Source organism: Phocoena phocoena, chromosome 1, assembly GCF_963924675.1.
Source record: "Phocoena phocoena chromosome 1, mPhoPho1.1, whole genome shotgun sequence".
NCBI lineage: Eukaryota > Metazoa > Chordata > Mammalia > Artiodactyla > Phocoenidae > Phocoena > Phocoena phocoena.
This window is the reverse complement of record NC_089219.1, coordinates 55,774,170-55,797,317: the sequence shown is the minus strand read 5'-3', so window position 1 is coordinate 55,797,317 and position 23,148 is coordinate 55,774,170. Positions and strand designations below refer to the sequence as shown.

General features: G+C 45.3%; 2 protein-coding genes across 3 annotated transcripts in view; one reads left to right on the top strand and one right to left on the bottom strand.

The window, feature by feature from the left end:
- JAK1 (Janus kinase 1) overlaps positions 1 to 19,711 on the top strand; it is a 138,676-nt gene extending 118,965 nt beyond the window's left edge. Inside the window, exons 12-25 of the mRNA XM_065877253.1 lie at positions 3,198 to 3,304; positions 6,414 to 6,557; positions 7,243 to 7,330; positions 7,811 to 7,938; positions 8,550 to 8,685; positions 9,752 to 9,903; positions 12,367 to 12,517; positions 12,640 to 12,734; positions 13,804 to 13,996; positions 14,750 to 14,874; positions 15,255 to 15,427; positions 17,062 to 17,179; positions 17,428 to 17,538; positions 18,272 to 19,711. Of these exons, the coding sequence (XP_065733325.1) occupies positions 3,198 to 3,304; positions 6,414 to 6,557; positions 7,243 to 7,330; positions 7,811 to 7,938; positions 8,550 to 8,685; positions 9,752 to 9,903; positions 12,367 to 12,517; positions 12,640 to 12,734; positions 13,804 to 13,996; positions 14,750 to 14,874; positions 15,255 to 15,427; positions 17,062 to 17,179; positions 17,428 to 17,538; positions 18,272 to 18,367 (1,817 nt within the window). The 3' untranslated portion in view covers positions 18,368 to 19,711. The remainder of the gene's footprint in view (positions 1 to 3,197; positions 3,305 to 6,413; positions 6,558 to 7,242; positions 7,331 to 7,810; positions 7,939 to 8,549; positions 8,686 to 9,751; positions 9,904 to 12,366; positions 12,518 to 12,639; positions 12,735 to 13,803; positions 13,997 to 14,749; positions 14,875 to 15,254; positions 15,428 to 17,061; positions 17,180 to 17,427; positions 17,539 to 18,271) is intronic.
- Positions 19,712 to 22,097: 2,386 nt separating this feature from the next.
- The window catches only part of RAVER2 (ribonucleoprotein, PTB binding 2), a 103,014-nt gene continuing 101,963 nt past the window's right edge, over positions 22,098 to 23,148 (bottom strand). For both annotated transcript variants that reach the window (XM_065893197.1, XM_065893205.1), the window contains exon 12: positions 22,098 to 22,244. In XM_065893197.1, coding sequence (XP_065749269.1) covers positions 22,098 to 22,244 — 147 coding nt within the window. The remainder of the gene's footprint in view (positions 22,245 to 23,148) is intronic.

Here is a 23,148-nt window from a genome sequence, read left to right as displayed (position 1 = left end):
CCAGATATTAGAGGCGGTTTTCACTTTCCTAGGGATTAGTGGGCTCTGGGTGAGGCTTAGGAAATGGAGAACAGCAGCCACAGGAAGCGGGAAGGTAGTGGCAATTCGGAGGCAGGGATGTGATTTCTGTGCTGGGATTAGCTGGGGAGGTTTCTGGTGTAGATGCCACCCCTGCTGGCCCAGAGCTGGAAACCAGTGGCTGTGGTGGGAGAAGCACAGAAACAGAACTGAACCCTTCTCACGGCTTCTGTTGAGGCTCCTGGAACTCTGCACTGAATGTGTTCAGTGTTTGTCTCTCCACTTTGATTATAAACTCTTAAGACAGGATCTGGGTCTCACCACGATGATTCATGGGAAGTGCAGTGCCCAGCATAGAATGGGTGCTCACTAATGTCTGTTGAGTGAATAATTACAGCAGTAGCTACCATATTGGTGGGTACCTGCCAGTCCCAAGCAGTTTATGTGCATATTTGCATTAAAAAAAATCTGTACAGTAGCTCTTTGCAGCTGTTATAAAAGTGAGGAAACTAAGGATCAGAGATGTTCACTGACTTGTTCAAAACCACACAGATGGTAGTATCACTAGAAGTTACAATAAAAGTAGCAGTAAAAAAAAAAAACAAAAAGAAAAAGAAAGAAAAAAAGAGTAGCAGTAACTAATAATAATGATGATGATGATGGCTACTATCACGTGAGTAATTCTTAAATTTCCCAGGCACCGTTTGAGGTTCTTTCATGTTTTAAGTTATTTAATCCTCAGAACAAACCAGAGTATGTTGTTATCCATTATACTTATCCAAGATCACTTAGGTAGTTAGAGGAAGCATGGGGATTTGAACTCATGTCTTCTGACCCCAACTCTTTCCCCTACATAACACTCTGCAAAGTTACAGGTGCAGTCATCAAGCCCAAGACTCTGGGGTGGGGGTCAGTTCTCCTGACCCTGGGGATAAGGGTGCTGTGGATGGGAGAGCTAGACTAAGCCCTGTGTGTGCGGCTTTTTCACATAGGCCCTCAGAAGCCCTCTGTCTTCCCTCTGCCACCTGCAAATTAGAGAAGTGGTGAAATCATGAAAACTAAAGAGAATGCCATTTTGGGTTCCTCAGTGCCTCGGCCCTTCTGAGCACAGGCTTCTGATGGCCAGACCCCAACCTGGGTTTCACACTTGAAAATGCAACCAAGAAACTCCTCATGGAATAAATAAAAAGGAGGTGGTCACTCAGAGTGGGTGTGACAGTCAGGAAAGTCCACATCTCTTGTGCATTGCCCAGCCCCACTGCTGCTCTCCAAATCTGAGGGTGACCATGTTAAGAAGGAGATAGGGGCCCACAGGACCTACTGACCAGTCGCCACTGACATGTCCTCATTCATGGAGTCAAGCTTGAAGCTTGATTTCTGCACCGTCCAGCTCTGCCACTGAAGACTGCTGTAGATTATTGCCGAGGCTTCAGGAACCAGCTGGTACAGCAAGGATGACGGTGCTAACAGATGTAACACTGGTCATAGTCACAGTGGCTGCTGGTTATGGGGCAGTCACCTCACACCAGGGATTGAAGTAAGCCCTTCATGTGTGTCATCTCGGTTATCCCTCACAGCAACCCAACAAGGGGCATGACTGTGTCCCCCATTTTTCTAGTGAGGAAACAGATGCCATGGAGGTTTAACAGCTTTCCCTGCTCACACAGTTGACCCTAGTGCCGTGTTTCCTGAAGTGGCCATGCAAATAATCAGCCCATGAATGGTTCCTGTTGCCATCCTCCTGATTTCCTCGATGGCTCTATTGCCCAGACCCTTCCTTTAGGGCACCATTCAAGTGGCCCTTTCTTGATGTCTTTTCTCCATCAGGGCAGTTCTGAGTTGCCTGTTTGAACCTGATTTTACCCAGGTAACAGGGTGGAGTCAGGATAACAGAATGAAGGAGAGGAGACTCTGAAAAAGGGAGTATCAGGATATGATAACAAGGGAGTCTGTATCGGAACCAGTTTTTGGCTCCCAGATTTGTACCCCCCACTGGGGCCAGGCATGCTGTCTGTGGAGGTAAGAGACTGGAGCCAGTCCGGAATGCAGCATGAATCCTAAGCCTGACTGTGGGCAAATGGTTTAATGGCTCTGAATCTGTTTTCTGATCTATAAAAGGGGATAAGTACACTATGTATCTCATAGGATTGTCATAAGGACAAAGGAGCTAATGTGTATAAAGCTCTTTAGGACAGTGCCTGGCACAGAGAAAGCAGTCAGAAAATATGAGCTGAAATAACAAAAGAAAAACCCTGCCTTGCAGGGTAGTGAGGATTTGAGTCACTTGGCTCACTGTAGGGACCCGGTACTCGCAGCTAGTGAATGAACACATGAAAACCTTCAGGGGCTCCTAGAATGCTCGCACTACTAGTTCCAATGTGGAAGGTGCTTTCTTCCCTCACGATAACCTTATAGCTTGCAGTGGCTCCATGGAGGGAAGGCAGCTTCCGTGGATTATAAATTCCGTTAGCCACCTGTACTGACTCTGCTCGGCACATTTTGTAATGGGTTTGGTTTGCTGTTTGAATCAGTAGAATCTGGGGGATGGTCTGCTCAAAATCTGTACATTCAGCCAGGATTTAGTAAGTGCCTCCTTGTTGTCAGGTGCTGCTGGGAGCCCAGAGACGCTCAGGCGTGACCTTCTTTTGGGGTCACCCGCCCTGTTCCTCACAAAACTTGTGTTTTTCACCCCCCAGTTTTAGTTCCTGTCACTCCCAAAGTGCTTCCTCCATCCTTAGCTCTCATCCTTCAGCCCACACCCTGATTATTCATTTATACATTTAACAAGTATTTATTGAGTGCATACTGTGTACCAGGCTGTGGAGGTAGAGCAGGAAATAAGATGGACACAGGCCCTACATTCTTGGAGTTTCCGTTTCCTCCCCTGACCTCTTTTACCAGGACAGATCCTGCTGTGTCAACCCTGGAGTGCCTGTACCTGCCCTTTAAGAATAGCTGCACAGATTTTGATTGGTTGATTATTTGTTTCGTATTGGCTCTGTTATTAGCCTGTGAGCTCCTGGAGGGTGGGAATCAAGTACTTAGTAAATATTTGTTGAATGACTGAACCAACAAATGCACAAGTATGTATTTAGCAAGCCCATGGCCCAACAGATGTTGTCCAACGGGGACCTTAGACCTTCGCTGCTCTGCTCAGACTTCTCCTCTCTCTTCCATAGAAATCTCCAATCTGCTGGTGGCCACCAAGAAAGCCCAGGAGTGGCAGCCTGTCTACCCCATGAGCCAGCTGAGTTTTGATCGGATCCTCAAGAAAGATATTATGCAGGTGAGTCACTGCTGCAGGTCCAGCCCTGGTCCTGCCTTCCCACAGCAGAAAAGCCTGGGGAATGTGGGGAGGAGGAAGTCGGGTTTGGGGAGACCCTGGTGGAAGAAGAGCAAGACTTCCACTTGATAGGTAAAGCTGGTCAGCCAGTTCCCTGCTGTCCAACCCGGCCTTGCTGATGCGCCCTAGAGGCTTGCTTTCTCCTTGAAAGAGCTGGGTTAATCAAGTTTTGCAGGGTTATCTAGGGTGATAGGGACCTTCCATGCCTGGTCTTCTGCAGGTAGAAGTAGTTGGAGAACTTGGTGGGAATGCTGACAGGTCTCCACAGGGGAATATGGGCTGATGACCCTCATTGTCCCAAAACATGCTGTGTGAAAAAGCACTTCTGAATTTCAGTCCTGGGCTTTCTGATGACGTTTCCAGAAGGAGCAAAGCTGGGGGCACACAGAGCACAGTGAGGGAGCAGGAGATGCACCCTGGAGGAGAACTGTCTTGAGAATCAGATCCCTCAGACCAGTGTCCCAGCCTTGGGAGGCCTTTGCCCAGAGTCTGCAGCCTTAGGCAGGCCCAGTTTCTGTCGTAGCTGCCCTTGGGCCTTGCTAGGGTGTGAGGCCCATGGAACCCCCACTTTCCGTTCTGCATCCCCCTCCCCAGCCCCTTACACAGAGCCACACGCAGGGCGGGGAGGCTAAGGGGGTGGCGTGCCAGCAGCCTTGGAGGGAAGGAATCCACATAGGCCACTTACTGCCTGGCAGAGGCTGCATCACCTTGGAGGTGTTGGAGGGGAAATCGTGGGCTCACTGTCATTGAGGAGCGTGGCGGAGGGTGGCAAACGTGGGGCTGGCTTGTTCATTTACTGTTTGAAGCCGGTCCCTGAAATTGTTGGGGAGGTTTTGACCGAGTGGAAGTCCACAGCTGCAAGTGCCTTGCTTCACTTATGTAAATGCTTCACTGAGGGCCAGATCTTACTGTTCTGTCCCTCTGGTGGTTATCAGAGCTGTGTCCAGAGATTAAAATCGCAGATCAGCAGTACCCCAGCCTCTTTTCTGCCTGGAACTTGTCATGTACTTGGGGTCTTCCTTCTGTCCTTGCCCCTGAGTCTCTGGGCAGATTACCACCCTCTGCACCTGCAGCGTTCATTTAGCCAACAGTGATTGAGCAGTTGCCCATGCCAGGCATGACCGCCACCCTTGGCAGGCTCACAGTCCGGTGGGCGAGGCAGACTCTCGTCTATCTTAAGCAGATAGTTATACCACCAGGAGACAAGCCCTAAGTAGGGAAGTATGGCAGGATGTGGGACTGTCAGATGGTCATCCTACCTAGTCTTGGGGGGACAGCAGTGGCTTTCTGGGGGAAGTGGCATCAAAGCAGAGCCCCAGAGGATGGACAAGCACTAGACAAAGGCAGAAGGCGCAGCGTGGAGGGAGGCTGAGGTGGTACACGCAGGGGCCTCTGGGTTGCTGTGGAATCCTGACAGCACAGAGCCATATGACTTGGCCCTGGAATAAGCAGCCCTTCCGAGGAAGAGTAATTATTCTGAAAGCATATGGCTTTTGTGGGATGTTCTGGGAATGCAACTTCCCATAATCTTGATGTATCGCTTCATGACACATGCAGCTTTAATGAATAGTCACAGGACCTTGCCAGGATATAGGAGACAGGGCGGATGTATCACCATTCTGCTATGACAGATGACAGATGGTGGTGTTTGTGCAAATTAACATACCCAGTTAACGATTGTGTACATTTTTTTTTTTTTTTTTTTTTGCGGTACGTGGGCCTCTCACTGCTGTGGCCTCTCCCGCTGCAGAGCACAGGCTCCGGACGCGCAGGCCCAGCGGCCATGGCTTACGGGCCCAGCCGCTCCGCGGCATGTGGGATCCTCCCAGACCGGGGCACGGACCTGTGTCCCTTGCATCGGCAGGCGGACTCTCAACCACTGCGCCACCAGGGAAGCCCGATTGTGTACATTCTTGAGGGAGACAGAAATCAGCTGAGGGAGTCAGCCACAATGCATTTTCTGTATTTATAGGTGGTCCTGGGATAATAGAATAATAGAACTCTAAATAATAAGTTTTGTGGGGTTAATGTCGATAGCCTGACAATGCCTGAGTTTCATGAATCACATTTTGATTTTCAAATATTAAGAGTATTTAAACCATAGTTATTAAAGCTTAAGCTGGAACGGCCTTACAGACAGATCATTATATGTTTGGGGCCTTGAGCAGATGATCTCATTTAGTTCTTATGCTGCTCATTTGGTTTTATTATCCCTTTTCATATGTGGGGAAACTGAGGCCTGTCCCTCCAGTCTCTGCCTCTGTCTTTACATCACCTTCCTCTGGGGATTGCTAGGGCATATGTATGTATAAATTGTATCACTGATTTGAAAGCATGCATATGTGTACCCATGCATCAGATAGATGGATAGAAAATGAATAGTTTAGGTGTGGGAGGGCGATCAGACAAAACACACTGGCCCAGTGGATTGGCTTCTACCCACTGTGCGCCAGGAGGTGTTCTACCTAGTTCCTCATTTGATTCTTACACCAACCCTACGAGGCAGGTACATTGTTACGTTAACCCATTTACAGAAAGTGGGTGCCGATTGAGCGTGATGAAAGGAGGTCTCGAAGTTAAAAGGCCAGGAAGCAGTAGGGCTCACAAGCCTGTTCTCTTTGTACCCCAGCCTGTGAGTGGAGGAGCCTCCTGGGGGAGGGGGGAGGGAGGTGCTCTCTGAGTCTGTTCTGGAGGCCTGGGTGGGGGCTGATGTTGGTGGCTTTAGATGGCACTGTTGGAAGTTTTGTGAAAGGTCAGGGTTATGTTTTGGCCCCAGGCTGTTCCTGGAGGTAGATAGCGTGTTGCTGTTCAGAGAATATGAGGATTATTTCCTGGGGCCCAGGGAGTGCCACAGCTGTGTTTGGCCAAGTAGCTTTTTGTCACCTCTGGAGGCCTAACAGGACCAGGCACTGGAGAGGCTTGAGCTCCTGGGGCCCCTTTGCCGTTGCCCCATCCCTGCTAATGTATGCTCCCACTGAGGACTCAGTCCCAGACTCTGGCACCACTGAAGCCCTAGGGGGTGGTCACCCTAATTTCCTGCTTCCTCCTTCAGGGCGAGCACCTTGGGAGAGGCACGCGAACACACATCTACTCTGGGACCCTCATGGATTACAAGGATGATGAAGGAACTTCCGAAGAGAAGAGAATAAAAGTGATCCTCAAAGTCTTAGACCCCAGCCACAGGGACATTTCTCTGGCAAGTGTCTTCCTCACAACCCCACCCTCTCCCCTCCCTCATTTCTGGAGCCAGTAGAGCACAGTGGGCTAAGAAGAGCCTTTGCCCTGATTTTGGGCCTGTCCGTCCCAGTACGTCCCACTCTCTCCCATTTCCTTCCTAGAGGTCCATGTGGCAATGCCGTGGAGCCCCAGACTCTAGCTGAATGGTCTCAAAGTGCCTGATGCAGTCCAGGCTGTCACTTCAGAGTCTGGGAAAGTAAAGCCCAGAGCAGTAAAATGACTTACCCCGGATCCCACAAACTGTTAGAGAGTGGTAAAGCCAAGTCTTGACAGACATCTGCTGCCTTGGTTTTCCTTTTATTCTAATATAGTGTCAAACATTGTTATTTCCCAAAGTTTGAAGGAAGAGGAAGTGGTGGACATGAGTATCGAATGGGGACGTTGTCAGCCAGCCTATCCCGCCAGCCTGGCTCTGCATCCTATTAGGTTTTCTAAATGAGTCCTATGTCCCAGCTAGATGGCCCTCACAGTTGAGGCTTGGCAGTGCCTCTGGGTAGTTGAGGCCAGGGGAGTAGTTTCAGGGCTTGGGATGAGGACAGTGGTGACCTTTCCTGGGCTCCACTGACTTTCCTCTCAGCTGAGCCCCTTTAGGATCAGACAGTGCAGGCTGGCCCTTGACATTTCTTCGTCCTTTTCTCCCACAGGCCTTCTTTGAGGCAGCCAGCATGATGAGACAGGTCTCCCATAAACACATCGTGTACCTCTATGGCGTTTGTGTCCGAGACGTGGAGAGTAAGTGTATTCTCTTTGGAAGGGGAAGTCGGCCCTGGCCAGGGAGCATGGTTGCTGTGAAGATGAGTGGGAGCTGATACCCTCCCTCACGTTGCCCAGGCTTCTTGCCTTTCTTTTTGCAATCAAGGAATTCAAAGTACTGAGCTGGTCGGTTGCTTACATTAATAGTGGACATGGAACTAGATCCCATCTGTTTTTCGCTAATTTCTTGAGTGTTTACTTCTTGCCAGCTCTGGGCCCCACGCTGTGCTAGACTCGGGAGGTAGGGAGTGAGTGAGCTGAGTTCATTGCCCAGAGAGTCAGAGTAGGAGGAGCTCCAGGCTGGGCTTGAACCCAGGCCCTTCCGACTCTGAAGCACTCTACCATTGGCACCCCCAGGCGGAGTACCAGCCATTAAAGTGAGCTCTCGTAAGGGGATGAGGGAGGGTGCTGTCCCAGATGGACAGAAGGTTGCAGGTGTGGCTGTTCTTGTGTTTGTAGATATCATGGTGGAAGAGTTTGTGGAGGGAGGGCCCCTGGATCTCTTCATGCACCGGAAAAGTGATGTCCTCACCACACCCTGGAAGTTCAAAGTTGCCAAACAGCTGGCCAGCGCCCTGAGTTACTTGGTAAGTATGTTCTGATGTCTGTGGTGGTCCCCATCAGGAGCCAGAATGTGGGGAGGCAGGAAGGAGGTACCAGCCAAGCAGGCTGGAGAGCCCAGGCTCTTCACCTAAACACAGGTGTGCCTGGTGCTTAGTGAAAGCCATCATCGTGGGCTGTTCTGTGGGCTTACATATGAATCCTGCTTAGAGGGAAATTTTTATCACTTCAGAGGACTGACTTCCATACTGCAGTGTATAATAAGAGTAGAAATACTACAGTACTTGTTAATGAGTGAATGAAACTATTAGCATCAATAGTAGCTCACATTTATTGAGTGCTTACCATGGCTCAGCTGTTCAGGTGTTTTTCAGGCTCTGATAATCACTTTAATTCTCACAAAAGCCCTATGAGGCATGCTCCATTGTTATCCCTGGTTCACTGATGAGGGAACTGGAGTAAAGGGATGTTATATAATGTGCTTGAGTCACACAGATCATCGGCAGGAGAGCTAAGCTGCCCGGGTCTGGCTGGGGCTGGGGAATGTGGATTATGACCTGTGGGAAACAGGAGAGACAGTGGGAAGGAGGGCAGCTCCATGGGCAACTTTGCTGAGCTCTGCCTTTTCACTCTGCAGGAGGATAAAGATCTGGTCCACGGAAATGTGTGCACTAAAAACCTCCTCCTGGCCCGCGAGGGCACTGACAGCGAGTGCGGCCCCTTCATCAAGCTCAGTGACCCCGGCATCCCCGTCACTGTGCTGTCCAGGCAAGGTGTGTCCTCCCTTCCTCCCATCTCCTGCCCCACCCATCCCCTTCCCCCCACCCTTAGCCAGGGACAGGCCAGCAGGGAAGGGGGCTGGGCTGGGGTTCTGCCTCATTTTAGAAAGCACACTTCTGCAAAAGGCAGCTGTGCTTCTGCCCAGCCCTGGGGGCAGGGGAGGTGTCATGCGTGCGAGGGTCGGTCCCTGCCCTCAAGGAGCTGACTGTGCAGTAGGAGAAACACAACTGAGCTGGGGCAGGTCTGGTCTTGCGATGAAGGAGCTGTGTTTAAGGTGCCAGGGCAGCACCTTGTTCAAGGGGAGGCCAAGGGCCTGGGGTGGTCAGAGATGTGTCGGGAGGAGTGGGACCTGGGTCCTACCTGTGTTTGTTTTGAAATCCACTGTAAGCAACTACAATAAAAATTCAAAACAAAACAAAACAAGAAATCCACTGTAGTTAGTGAGCAGTTTGGGGAGGCACCTTAGCAATTGCTGTGGTCTTGCAGCTTCTCTTTGAATGAGGTCATCATGAGTTGAGGACTCCAAAGGAGAGGGCAGACCTGGGAGCTGAGACACTAAGCAGTGCCGCACAGGTCATGCTCTACCTGTAGGTCATACGTGGGATACCAGTGCACCCCAGGGCCCTTGCAGGGCGATATGCAGAGTATGGGGGTAAGCCTGTGCCCGCTCTGCATCTGTCGGCCTCTCCTTCTTAAGCCTTTGTCCATATGCCCCCCTGTTCTCCCTCCCCAGGGTGTTGGCTTCCACCCTGGGGTGCTTTGCTCCTTCTGAGGCCACAGCTTCAAAGACTGACTCACATGACCTTCTTGGGGAGTTTGTGTTAAACAGACACAGCTGCAGGCCCTGACTCAGACAGATGCATTGGAAAGGCCAGGGCTGAGAGACCTGGAAAACCGCCCCTTTCACAAACTCCCTGCAGGACCAGGGCAGCCATGGTCCATGTTTGGAAAACACTACTTGAAAGAGTTTCTTAACTCCCAGTTCTTGCTGCAATGGCAGTGATATGCTCCCCAGGTGATTGCAGAAACTGATCTGCAAATTTTTCTTGTCTTTTCCAGAGTGCATAGAACGAATCCCATGGATCGCTCCTGAGTGTGTTGAAGACTCCAAGAACCTGAGTGTGGCCGCTGACAAGTGGAGCTTTGGAACCACGCTCTGGGAGATCTGCTACAATGGCGAGATCCCCTTGAAAGACAAGACACTGATTGAGGTGAGTTGCTTTCCCGGGTGTGAGCTGAGTGAGGACCCCTTGGACACTCATGGGTGTCTCAGGAGTTATCAGGAAGCCTCATATTGTGGGAGGAGACGGGCACGGGATAGACTCTCCTCCACAAGCTTACACTGCCTGTGTGACCTTGCAAATGTTACTTAATTTCCTTGGGCCTTGGTTTCATCATCTGTAAAATGGGAATAAATAATACCTACTTTGCAGGGTTGTTGTGAAGATTAAGTAAATAATGCGTGTAGAGTCCCAGGTACACAATATGTGCTCAGTAGATTGCTATAGCATTGCAAAATTAACACCCAGATACTTATTGCGTTCCTCCTGTGTACCAGGCGTTGTCCTAAGTTAAAGCTGGGGGTTCACAATGAAACAGACACAGGCCTTGCCTACCCTTGAGGACCTTAGGGTATAGTAGGAGAGTTGGGCTAAAACAGCGATAAGGATTCCACACATAATATCTGAAATCATCACCTTAAGAGCCCTGCATGTTGGGTAGGGCAGTGTCATTACCCTTGTTTTACAGGTCAGGTAACAGATGCAGGTGGCCCAAGGCCCGGGTTCCTTAGCTAGAATGCAGAACCTCGAGGCTGACCCTTTCTCATGTTCACTTGCAGAAAGCTAGTGGAGGCTGTAACTCCAAAGGGATAAAGCAGTGAAAGTTAGAGTGAAGGACCACTGATCCCAACTCACTGATTTGATTATTAGGGTGTGTCTTGTGTCTTTAGAGGCGCAGACATCACTTTTAGCTGGGAGGGAATGATCAAAGTCCAAGGGAGGGTGGCATTTCAGTTGTCTACAGGGAGCAGTTTCATTTGCCTGGAGTGTGGAGAGGAATGACAGGTAAAAAGGTGGGAAGGGTCCTTTGAGGTCGGATTGTATAGAGGACCTGAATGCCAGGCTGCAGAATTTTACTGGGGTGATGTGGGGCATTGAAGGGTTTGGGTGGGGGAGCCAGGTGCTCGGAGGCCAGACTGGGCACAGTTCATCTGGATGGTGGTTGGATGGACAGGCTGAGGAGAGGCCTCTTGCTCTGAGGCTCTCAGTGGCGACAGCCTGAACCAGGAAGTGGCAGTGAGGATCCAGAGTGGAGGGTGCACGTGGAGGAGATACCGAAGAGGCAAAAGAACCTTTAACCTGTTAGCCTTTTGCCAGGTAAACATGGTGCAGGACTTGGGAAAGAGGAGTTAAGCTAAAACCTACAGAGAAACCGTCACATCCATAGATCTGTATTTAGGATTTTCAGCTGGGGCTTTTGGGAGTCATTTTATTTTTAACTTCCTTGGAAACAAAACAGCATACCCTTTGCTGTCAGTCAATATTTACTGAGCACCTTCTGTGTACCCAGAACTGAGCAGAATACAGAGATGGTGTAAGGAAAGGTCTGTCCCTTTGATAAAGGAGGGTCTGTCTCTTCTCCCAGGTACCTTTGGGTGGGTTGGGCGACCTTTCCCCCTGGCTCTACTGGAGCCTGGAAGAGTGAGAGACACTCCAAGGCAGGGGGAGCTCTCAGCTCCTTAATTCCAACCCGTCTTCCTCCTCTCCTCTGGGGCCTGCCCCCACCCCACCCTAGGACCCACAGGGACCAGAAGAGAAACTAGTACCCTTGAGAGTCAGCTACAGACCAGAGCCTAAAGTGTAGCAAATTAACTTAATTTTTTTAAAAGGGCATCAATTATTCGTTTCAGAATTTTAAAGTATTAACCCCGTTGATGAGAATTTAGAAAACAGAGAAAAGTATTTTTAAAAAAGAAATTATTAATCACTATATTCTGGTCACCCCTAACTAATATTTAACACTTTGGCATATTGTCTTCCAGTCTGTTTATATCTCTCTTTTTTAAACAAACTTGGGACCATGCTAGTTATTTTTTCATTTTATGTTGTATATTTATTCATTTAATGTTGTGAGTACTTTGCTATACGATTAAATAAGTCTTACAGTTTTTACTAATTTGATGTAAGAGTTGTTTCATTAAACTCTGATTTATTTAACTAATTTTATATTTGGCATTGAGGTCGTCTTCAAATTTGTAATGTTCTGTCTAATTCTGCAGGGAATGTCTTTAAACATAAATCTTTGTTTCTGACTAATATTTCTGAGTCGTTCAGTAATTGCAATTAATGAGAGTTTGAAGAATCTGAAGATTTCTACACATGTTGCCAAATCATATTCCAGAAGGTTGCATGACTTTGCTGTAATACAGCTTATTTGGGACTGGGTGGGATATACTGCCTGTTTTCCTTGAATTCGGATTATTTTAGTATCCAGGACTAAGATTTCCCACAGCTAGAGAAAGGCAGCATTAGCACCCACGTTTATGACGTCTACTTTTAAGCAAAGCTGTTGGGAGTTAAATTAGGGATTGTTAGGTAACTCCTTCTGACCTGGGGCTAAAAGGTCTGTGAGTGGTTCCTTTGGTTTCTTTCATGTGGTCCACTTCTTTGCAGAAAGAGAGGTTCTATGAAAGCCGGTGCAGGCCAGTGACCCCGTCTTGTAAGGAGCTAGCTGACCTTATGACCCGCTGCATGAACTACGACCCCAACCAGAGACCCTTCTTCCGAGCCATCATGAGAGACATCAATAAGCTGGAGGAGCAGAGTAAGACTCTGCCTTGAGCTGTTTAACCAAGACCAGCCAATGCCCGGGGGAGGGAGGGATAACAAGGAGCCTGTGAGGGGCAATCACTCCTTTTTAACATGTTCTCTTTTCTCTTCTGTTAGATCCAGACATCGTATCAGAAAAAAAGCCAGCAACTGAAGTGGATCCCACACATTTTGAAAAGCGGTTCTTAAAGAGGATCCGTGACTTGGGAGAGGCAAGTTATACTCGAGTCTCTGCTGACCACTTAACCTCTGTGGATATCTAAAGCTGCTCTCCATTCTCTCTCATTTTGGGTCAAAGTTTATAGGAGAAAGCATCTTACTGTGTTTTCTTTAGGATTGTGTGTTTTTCCATTTGACACACGGTGGCAGCCTGTCCACAGGACATTGATCAGCTCCCTCAGGAGACTTGGTCTCTAAGGGACAAAGAGAATGAAAAGGGGGGATCCATCCATGGGGGATGGATATAGATATGGTGGAAATAGAGAAGTCCCTACCTCTGACTTTTCTGGGAATACATATCCTGTGAGGCTGCTTAAATGAGGGAGGGATTTATTTCACAGAACACCGAAATAGAATTTTAGCTTTTCCTCTGGACCTTGAATGGCAGTTTCCTGACAGTAAATGTGACTAGAGAAGCTACTGGAATTTGCATCTTTATACAGATTTTCTGTAGTTAATAAAGGCTATGCTACCTTGAGTACCCGCCATGTGCCAAGTCCGAGTGCTGGCATTCTACAGGCACAGTGTTCCTGCTTCCTCACAGCATCCCCAAGGGTTTATTACCACTGTATACATTGAGCACCTCTGGAGCCAGCTCAGAAGGTGGGGTGACCAGGCTCGAAAGGATCGAATCACTAGCAGGTGGCTTAGCTGGGATCTAATCCACGTCTTCTAAAGACTCCTCATGCCTTGCTCTTTGTAGCCACATTGTGGTGCCTCCTGTAGCGTGGACCCAGGGCTGTCAAAGAATGTCGAGGTTGTCCTGCATGTCCAGAAATAACCTCCATTTCCTTTTGGGTTACACTTCCGTAGAAATTGGGATGGATGTGTTGGTTCACCAGTCACTTGATCCTTTTCTTGTCTTAGCTCAGTAATAGAAGGAATGGCAGGTAAGCCAAGTGGGGAAGAGCCCAGGTAGGAGCTTGCTGCCTGCAGGGTCAGACTGTGCGTGCACCCCCGCCTTCAGGGGAACAGCACGAGGAGCAAGGCTCATCTTTGAAGTGTGTCCTGCTGGCCCAGGCCGGGGCTTCTCTGATCAAGCACGTGTATCTTTCCCTCCAGGGCCACTTTGGGAAGGTCGAGCTCTGCAGGTATGACCCTGAGGGGGACAATACAGGGGAGCAGGTGGCCGTCAAATCCCTGAAGCCCGAGAGCGGAGGGAACCACATAGCTGATCTGAAGAAGGAAATTGAAATCTTAAGAAACCTTTATCATGAGAACATTGTGAAGTATAAAGGCATCTGCACAGAAGACGGTATGTTGTGCAAAGTTGGTTTAAAGACTGAGTGACTATCTGGGGTCATGAAGGCCAGTGCTGAGCAGGCAGTGCCCTTGGCCTCATCTAGGCTGCCTGAGTGCTAGCTGATGGCCCCCGGAGCTCTAGGGCTTCGAAGCAGCATGCACTGTCAGAACCCTGAGCAGCTGCAGAGCTCCCGGGAAAGCTGCCCAGCCTCCCCCGCGCCAGGCGGGGGGGGTGATTCCAGCATTGTCTCTTTTGGCTGTTCCTACACCCACACTGGGGATTGGACTTCCCCTGTCCTGATATTTGCACACGAGGGCACAGAGACCAGATGAAACTGATGCCCACTCCTCCCCTTTCCCTGTTCTTTTGATCCAGCACTAAGCAGGGTACTTCGTTTTCTAGTTTTCTAAATCACGGTGGCAAGTAGTGTTTACTAATAAGTGTATCTTTTTTACAAGCCAGTACAATACTCATGTATTATATTTTAAAATTGTTAGTGAGATGATGTAGCTCATATTTAAAAATCATCATTTGCCTAGTGGTTTGCAGAACACTGTGTTGTCTCAGTGAGCGCTGATGACCCTAGGGTAGGTACCCTGTTCACTGCTGAGGATCCCAAGACTCTGAAACCTGCGAGGTTAAGCAACTTGCCTGTGATTCAGGTCCTCTGTCTGCAGATCCTGTGCCCTTCACTCCCACAGTTCCTTCATTTGGCAACCTTGTACTGATGGTTTTTTTGTTTTTTCGTGTCTTTTTTCTAAACAGGAGGAAACGGTATTAAGCTCATCATGGAATTTCTGCCTTCAGGAAGTCTTAAGGAGTATCTTCCAAAGAATAAGAACAAAATTAACCTCAAACAGCAGTTAAAATATGCCGTTCAGATTTGTAAGGTAAAAAGAAAAAAAAAAAAAAAAAGAGCCTGGTAAAAATTTATAAATCAGGCACTCTGTCCTGGGTAATTGGTTTGTAATTAGGCTGCAAGTGGAAAATAATTTCCAATAATTGTACTGAGTTTATTTTGTTCTGCATGATTTGGATTGAAAATTAGCCTCTGCTAAGAAAGTGAACTGATTTGTTAATATGGTTTCTTTAATGTGTATTTCTTGGAATCAGGTTGGTCTAACTATTTTTGCAAAGAAGTAAAAACAAAAGAAGTGGTATGTGAATGAAATGATATATATATATATTTTTTTGTTATGAAGTGGTAGATACAGAATCCAGTCTGAACTGACCTTCAGCAATGTGCTCTGCCTTTTCTTCTCTCCCTCAGGGGATGGACTATTTGGGTTCTCGGCAATACGTTCACCGTGACTTAGCAGCAAGAAATGTCCTTGTTGAGAGTGAACACCAAGTGAAAATTGGGGACTTTGGTCTAACCAAAGCCATTGAAACTGATAAGGAGTACTACACAGTCAAGGACGATCGGGACAGCCCTGTGTTTTGGTAACTGAATCAAACAGATTTCATCAGTGCTTTATAGGGTTTCCACTGTTCTGATAGGTCCTTTCTAGCTATGTTAATGTCTCTTATTAGTCCAGATTAGAAAAAGACTTAGATCATTTGGAATTGACTGATTTTTGCCTTCAAGAAACATCTTATAAGCTGTTTTACTGAAAACAACTCGCAGAAATGCCTGAGCTTCATAGGACAGCATCTTCCAAGGAAGAAATCTCACAACGCCCAGCATCTCCATCTTGGCTGGAGAAGGCATTCCTCTGACACAGTTCTTAAAACTGTTAGCAGCTGGAGTAATCACATCCATGCAGAGGAAGTCTGGAGGGCAGGTAGGAGGAGGGGGCAGGAAGATGACAGGAAGGAGGTGACGAGTGGGCATTGGCAGATTCAGGTAGAGCCTGGACATAACAGAGCAAAAATCCATAAGAAGCTTGGCCATCTTCTCATGAATCACCAGAGTATCCTGGTTGGTGGGCCACCCCCTGACTTTGACCCCTCTCAGCCTGGAACACTATCCAAGGGGGAAGCTGCTAAAGTCTCCACTCTGCGCTGTCCTGTAGAACTGACTGGCACCACGAGGTACATCTTGTATGGACACGACATGGGTCTCTTCCACCCACGGAGGCCAAACCTCCATTTATTCATTAAAGAAATATGTATCAAGGCCCTTCTTTGTGCCAGATACTAGAGATAACAAGGGTGAACAAGCCAACCAAGTTTAGAATTTAATGGGTGAGGCAGCCAATTTCGTGGTACCATAACCAGAAAAGGGTTCAGGCTTGGTTTTCTGGAAGTTCTTTTAAAATAAGGCCTTAAAAGATTGCTGGGGGTTTGTAAAGATGGTTAGAAGACAGCATGTATGGTGGCAAGAGTGAGACAGAGCAGTGGTTATCCTAGGAACTGGAATCAGCTCCGTGTGGCTGGATCATGAAGGGAGGTCTCAGCGGTTGCCAAGGCAATGCTCTGGACGCTGAGTTATGGAGCTGGGACTCCATCCCAAGAGCTTTGGGTTGCTGTTGGGGGGATTAAGGACAGGGACTTCTGTTTAAAAAGATCACTGTGGAAAGGAGGGGAGCAAGACTGGAGCCAGGGAGTCTGATTTGGCCAGAGCCAGTGATGGTGTGAACTAGGACAGCGATGGTGGGGTTTAGAAGTGGGGAGGTTTGAGAAGTATTTCTCAGACTGGATATGGGGATGCCTCAGTTTCTGGCTCAGGCAATTGGGTATCATTCACCAAAACAGCTGACATTGGAAGAGGACTGGGCAGTAATTCACTGTTGACTCAATCTGAGCGTGCAGGCAAATGAAGCCCGGGCCTGTCGTCATCACCTCCTCCCCCCATCCCCTCCCCATGGAGAGCCTATGCTCTGCGAAATGAGGAGCACAGACTAGTCTGACTGATGTCTGGGAGCAAATGTGTAATGAGAGCCTATAGGGGTATTGTCCACATTATCAGATGTGCACCACAGCAGTATATGTGTGCCGGATGCATAATACACACTTAAATGTCTTAGAATATTAAATTCTAAGAAAAACCAGAGCACTGATTTTTCTGAGTGACTCTAATGCTTTTTGGAATATCCTTCCCAGGAAATGAAGTTTCAAGTTCTGCTTTCTTTCAGGTATGCTCCAGAATGTTTAATTCAGTGTAAGTTTTATATCGCCTCTGATGTCTGGTCTTTTGGAGTAACTCTGCATGAGCTGCTTACTTACTGTGATTCAGATTCCAGTCCCATGGCGGTAAGTCTTACTTGTCCTTCGTTTGAATCTAGCACCCACTTAAAATGTGTCCATCCTTCTGCTTTGTAAGTTTCATTCTTAAATGGGATCCAATCAGTGTGTTATAATGGAAAGGAAAATTGTCTTGGACTTTTCATTTTTAAAGCCTTTTTATTGTTTTAATTTCCAGTTCTAGAAATTTTACTGTAATCTATCTGGTGTTTACATAAATATGTACAAAGTAAAATATTTTGTTTTATTTTACATAGTTGTTCCTGAAAATGATAGGCCCAACTCATGGCCAGATGACAGTAACAAGACTTGTGAATACATTAAAAGAAGGAAAACGTTTGCCTTGTCCACCTAACTGTCCAGAAGAGGTATTTATGGGCCATTTCACAGTAATAAAACTCAGTTTTTACTGTTTTCACTGCTTGAATTACCCAGCATGGGATTGGAGTGGGGGAGCAGGAATGAGTAGAAAACTCTTTTAAAGTAGTTTTCAGAAGCTGAATTTCAGATAAGATACCTGAGAAAATCATCTTTGGGGCAGATGACAGCCACAAGTTTTATTCAAAGCAAGGGATTCCCTTCAGACGTAGGCTCACCACAGTGAGCACCCTAAAGGAGCATATGTTGGTGTAGCCTTCCTGTGACAAATACATATAATGGCATTTTTGTGTGTAAGTTTATCCCACTTATCACAGCACTGTGACATCCAGTTCTCTGTATTTCTAACTGAACTGAGCCTTGAAGACTAATTCTGTAGACGATTTAAGGTGTACTGAATAGTATGTTTAAGCCAAAGAATGAAGCAGCCGGTAAGGAAATTTGGAGTCTAAACTGAGGTATAACTTCACCCTTAAACTGGTTTATAGTGATTAATGACCTGGATTTTTTTGCAAGGTCAGTTAAGTCATGAGCTTCTCAAATGTTATTTATGAGCTATAGATGTGTCACATTTTCTGTATTTTAAGTTATTCAAATATTCTTGTTTTCTAGTATTATTAAGGGAAGTCATTCACGTTTTCAAAATTATGTTCTTCTTGGTGTTTCTATAATTTTTTTAAAAAGCTCCTAAACATTTTGACTTGTTATTTTTTCTTTTGACAGGTTTATCAACTTATGAGAAAATGCTGGGAATTCCAACCATCCATTCGGACAACCTTTCAGAACCTTATTGAGGGATTTGAAGCGCTTCTAAAATAAGAAGCATGAATAACATTTAAATTCTACTGTGTATCAAGTCCTCCTACCCCCAACCAATACCCAAGCCATTTTTAAAAAAAGTGTTCTAACTGGAAAAAGTTTGTATTCTGTCTAAAAAGATACTGGGGTACGTATCCTCCTATAAAGCACACTGTGTGGTGCTTAATATGTGTAAGTAAGTACTTCCTCTTTAAATTTGGCACCAGTAACATAGTGACAAATAATGACAACCAAAATATTAGAAAGCACTTAAGCACTCCTCCTTTTGGAAAGAATATACCACTGTTTCGTCTGGTTAGTTTACTATCACAATTGAGTACCAGAATGGGATTTTTCAAAACAAGAGGAGCTGACCAAAGTAAAGTCTCAAGATGATTGCTTTTTCTTAGCTGCCAGTTGATGTGAAATGTTTTTCTGGCACATAAATCAAAGATAAAGATTGATGGACTTGGCCAATACTCTAATATGCCCTCAAATTTCAATATCTAAACAGTGATAGATGAAACATTCTTGAAATATTAGATACCAGTTAGTATACTGTTGTTGCTATACAAAAAGATGAGTGTATCCCTGTCAACAGTAGGACATAAACTTTGAGTTGTTTCTGCAGTGGCTTAGCTCCTGTCCCCTTGGGTGACCAGCGGAACCCATTTTTGAGAAAACTGGTCATACCCAGGGGGGCAGCTGTGGAATAGATACTTTGCTGCATGATGTTGATTCTTGAGAACTAAACCTGTGCCAGTGCTTCCCTAAACAGTATACCTTTAATCAGAATTGATTCCAAGAACCTGGATGCTGTTATACCTGCTTTTCAGAAATGTCAATGTGTATCCTTTTATAACTCTACCACTTTGGGGCAAGCTGTGCCAGCATTGGTTTTGGATGCTGAATGCATATATACCATGTACATTGCACTGTTTTTAGTGTTTCAGTACTTACCATCCATCTACAAGAGTCGATCACTATTTTGACCATCACCCTATGGCGCAAAACTTGAAAGACCCAGCTAGAGGCACTATGGAGTTCAGGACCCACTAGGCAGTTTTCAGTTCGCTTGGAGGTAGCTGGGTAATCAAAAATGTCAAATCTCTGATTCAGTGTGAACCATAAGATCTTTTTGACCAGGAGTCTGAAAAACTTTTTGTTCATGCTGTCTAGCATTTGTTTGATACCATTACTTTTCACCTTTGAGCCTGAAAAAGAGTTAGTTGTGTATTGATTCAATGGCAACAGCCATTCAAATTTGTCTAGTAACCCTACATCACCAAGATCTCTGTCAAACCTGTGGCCACCCTACATGCACTTTGTTTACTCTTTATACAAATAAATATACTAGAGACTTCACATGCATGTGCCTTTTAATATTAAGAATTCATTTTCAAAGCATTTCAAACAAATTTGTTTACATAGAAAAATAACAGTATAGGCTGGGGGTGGGGAGAGCACTGGTAATGATCCTTATTACTAACACCACTTGATTTGTACTTATCTGTTGTGTCCCAGCAATAATGGGGCACAGGCCAGTATGGGTGGCAGACCCACACTTGCTAACACAAAATACCTTTTGGTTCTTTCAACCTCTTCCTGCTTACATTTTTAAAATTCACCATCTTCCCTTTCTTCTATTTGTACTGTCATAGAGGTGTGACAAAGCACTGAAGAAGCTCAATGCAACAGGAAAATGGGAAGAAGTGCAGAGCATGGAGAACCCATTATTCATCTGCTGAGTCCCAATTGAGTGATGCCTATCCTGATCAGTTATTTATAGGTAGTATACTTATTAGAAATTATCTAATAGTTTAACTTTCTAGCTGTCATTTGCCAATAGAAGTTAACATAGGCAATACATTAGACCAAGTAAAATTCTTTACAAATCATACAACATGTGTACCAATTTTAAACTTCATAATTAAAACAGGAGAGAAACCTTCTATCATTGTCAGTAAGTCCCCTAAATATGATATTTAATGATCTTATTTCAAAAAGACTAGGATCACTGAGACCCCCTAAACTCCACATCATCAATTAATGTCTCATAACAAAGGACAAACTTAGAAATTTCTAGATAGCAAAAGGGTTTCTCATGCATTTAATACCAAGGTCTTCAGGAAACGGTGATTCAAAAGTTATATGCAATAAACACAATTCTTTCAAAAGTAAATTGGGTTAAATAGCTGATAATTTTTCAGCCTAATAACACACTGAAAAAGAATAATAGACAAAGCGGAGTGAGGTATAGCTTATTATCTCAAAATGGTTATAAATACTGTTACTCCATAACACTCCTTCAGAAAGGGCAGGATTGACTGCTTTACTATATTGTGGAAATAGGGCATCTGATGACCAAAATGTGCCCTGTTCTAGTAAATGAATCATCACTATGCTATGAAATTAAGACACAGAAACCTATTGTTCCTTGCCACTTACAAATCTGTTGTAAAAGTTAAAGGTCTTTTTGTAGGTGTGAAGTAAAAGGATTAGGGAATTAATGGTATCAGATCAGGAGTCTGTGAACTTTATAAAGGGCCAGATAGTAAATATTTTAGGCTTTGCAGCCACTCAGTTCTGCCACTGTAGCACAGAAGTTAGCCATACATGATATGTAAGTGAATGAGCATGGTTGTGTTCTGATAAAATTTTATGTATGGACACTGAAATTTGAATTTCAAGTCATACATTTTTTTTCCTCCAAACATTTAAAAATGTAAAAAATATCATCCTTAGCTTGCAGGCAGTACAAAAACAGCTGGAGGACTGTTTTTTGACTGCAGGGAGTAGTTTGCCAGTCCCTGAAATTAGATCAGTAAAGCTACTTCAAAAGATAAAAACAACCTTGTGTTTTTCACAAGAGGTATAAATGGTTAATAACATTTTAAGAGTAAAGCATCTGTAGTAGTGTATACCTTGGATGTCACTGTCACTGTGTTTGTTTGAGTTTTATACCGTATGACTGGTGTGGGGGTAATAATTAAGTTTATATGTAGAGCATCTTTATAACATTACCAATCACTGCATTGTGTACTTGCATTCTTGTAATTCTAGGAAAAATTCTAAAAATCTGAAATGAGATTACTTCTAGGGAAAGTATCGATAAACTGGAATGCACACTGGCTTATAAGAAATTTATTCTGGGGCTTCCCTGGTGGCACACAGTGGTTGAGAGTCTGCCTGCTGATGCAGGGGACACGGGTTTGTGCCCCAGTCCGGGAAGATCCCACATGCCGTGGAGCGGCTGGGCCCGTGAGCCATGGCCGCCAAGCCTGCACGTCCGGAGCCTGTGCTCTGCAACGGGAGAGGCCACAACAGTGAGAGGCCCGCGTACCGCAAAAAAAAAAAAAAAAAAAAAAAAAAAAAAAAGATATTTATTCTAAGGCCCAGGAAACAAGAATGTTTCCCATTTATTGCTTCAAACTTTTATATGTGGTGTCAAAATTATTCCCAGTCCTAAACAAGGAATATTGGAACATGTTAATTTCTCCAATGGACTGTAAGTTAATATCACATTGATTAAGATGCATCTAATTCTAGCGGAATATGTCCTCAATTGATGTCTCTTCTTATTGCTACTTATTTTTTTAATTTGGCAATTCTGCCTGCTGCACAACACAGTTCCTTCTGGGAAATTACAAACCCGTATTTAAAGGATATGGCTAGTTTGAATGTAGTTAAGGCAGCAATGAACAGCAGAGATACTGCAAAGAACCTTGAGTTTGTAAGGAGAGAACTTAACTCAGTACACTCGCTTCTTTTTTAAGTAGGTTTCCATGTAATATGCTCCTGTGCCCTGAGAATGCTGGTCAACAAATTCCACTGAACCACCTTCTGGGGCAGAGACGAGATATGATGAGCCTCGCTTTTCATTTCTTAAAGATGATACCTATTAGAAAAAGAAACCATAACTAATGCTAAAATCTAAATTAAAATTGGTTTGTTAAAGATATTTATAAGAAAAGCAATTCTACTGTGGTTTGGTGTAAAAACAGAATAGCAGGATAAATAACAAAGTTATCAAAAAAACTGCACAAAAAATTTCTATATCAAAATCACTTGTGGAACTTTTGAAAAATACAAACCAGCTTAAGGCCGTCTCTCCCCTACTCCCCACATTTTCAGGAAAGAAAAAGTGACACTATAGTTGCTTCTGCTGTTTGTACATAGTTAAACCCCAGTGAATCAGAATACCAGTACTGGATACCAGTATTCCTCTGAGGAAGGAGCATGGCTAAGGAGTTGAACTGCATATCAACTTAGATGTTAAGTTCATCTAGTAATAAAAGATGTGGCAAGAGAAGAATAAACCAGTAGGTATGAAAACTAGCAAATGATGTCAACAAAATAGCTAGTGAAACGTTCTAGAGAGTAATATGAACTCAAACTTTAGTCCACAAGTGTTCATGATAAGAAGGGCCAAAATGTTCCTCACACGTAGTCACAGTACATTAAATCAGATTATGTAGCACAACCCTATGACCACCTAATTCCTCTGTTTTAGCTTTTATAAATACTGTGTGACAAAGTTACTGAAGAATTATGTAACTTACTATACACGAGTGTAGAAATGACTCATAAGGAAAGCTTCTAGCAATGCAGAAGAGCCCTCTCACATTACAATTAAAATTACAATAGTATTTGAACCAACAATGGCCACAATTTTTAAAACCAGCTTCAACTTCAGAGGGGACAGATGATGAGTCTGTCTGCCCTTGTAGATAAAGCAGTTCTCAGTCATCCATGTTAAGAAGAGGGATAAGGTAGAGATGACCAAGAAGGCTCCAGAGCTC